Here is a 1,150-nt window from a genome sequence, read left to right on the forward strand (position 1 = left end):
AAGGCCACCCTACATACCATCATAGGCTTGTAGCCTGGTGGTTTAGCATGACCCTTGGACATTCAGCGTGATGGGTTCAAATGTGAATAATGATATAAAAAGTGGTTTTGTTGTGGCCTTTGAAATGGAGAATGGGTGGAGATTCTGAACATCATGTGAAGAGAATTGGAGTAGACCAAGTAGTGTAAGAGTCATTCGAGAGAGTCAATTAGTGGTAAAACACCAGATATGTCAATAGGAGAGGCTCAAAACTCAGATAACCAATTGGCTTAACTAGTTGAAATTCACAACAAGTGCCTAGATTTATCAAAAGAAAGTTGTATTTTTTATTGCTATGTGTTGTATACAATCTACTTGCATAACCTTACAACCAAGGGAACGTCTAATTTGAAAAATGTCTCACCTTATTCCTACTCTATGTAGACCTCTATTGTGGGTTGCATCTAATCCTTGTATACCTCCACAATACTATACCCATGTACACTACACATGACTTGAAGTTTGATGAACCCAGTAGCCGTTGCAAGTTCCTCTAATTCTTTCTTGGTGCGCTCTCTTCCTCCCTCGTTATAAGCAAGCATAAGGACATCCAATTGGTAGCCCATACGAGCCTCAAGGGTGCACTCCACTTCACTGGGTAGTAAAATATCTACCACTATTATCTTCCCTTTACTTGGAAGGGCTTCATAACATCTTTGAAGGATTTTAAGGCAATGAGCATCACTCCAATCGTGCAATATCCGCTGCGTACAAAGAGTCGAGAAACAAAATCCACACAGAAATTCAATACATCAATCGATAAAAAAGCAAATCAAATACAAAGATTGAATTAAGTGGATTGAAGGGTTTTTTTTTTGTTGAAGAAACCTTCATGAAAATAACTTGTGCTTTTGGTATAGTCTCAAACATGTCCCCTCCCATATGCTTAACACCTGCACAGATCAACATATACTATGTTGAGCAAAGGGGAGAAAATACATGTATTGCATCCCCTCAATCTCCCTCAGTATGTATTACCTCAAATTATACTTGCAATACACACCCATATATGGACTCATTGTAGGGGGTCTAGAACGCTCTTACCTGGATACTCTGGTGCCGTCGCAATCACATGAGGCAAGTCGAAGTTGATGCCATGGATGTGGGGGTG

At 39.9% G+C, this 1,150-nt stretch overlaps 1 protein-coding gene across 1 annotated transcript in view; it reads right to left on the minus strand.

Annotated features, from left to right (window-relative positions):
• Positions 1-293: 293 nt before the first annotated feature.
• The window catches only part of LOC147427578 (flavone 3'-O-methyltransferase 1-like), a 1,825-nt gene continuing 968 nt past the window's right edge, over positions 294-1,150 (minus strand). Inside the window, exons 1-3 of the mRNA XM_086497030.1 lie at positions 1,084-1,150; positions 868-932; positions 294-743 (exon numbers count right to left, since the gene is read on the minus strand). The exon at positions 1,084-1,150 is cut by the window's right edge and continues 968 nt beyond it. Of these exons, the coding sequence (XP_086353156.1) occupies positions 444-743; positions 868-932; positions 1,084-1,150 (432 nt within the window). The 3' untranslated portion in view covers positions 294-443. The remainder of the gene's footprint in view (positions 744-867; positions 933-1,083) is intronic.

This window comes from Adiantum capillus-veneris, chromosome 23, assembly GCF_014529385.1.
Source record: "Adiantum capillus-veneris isolate H3 chromosome 23, ASM1452938v2, whole genome shotgun sequence".
NCBI lineage: Eukaryota > Viridiplantae > Streptophyta > Polypodiopsida > Polypodiales > Pteridaceae > Adiantum > Adiantum capillus-veneris.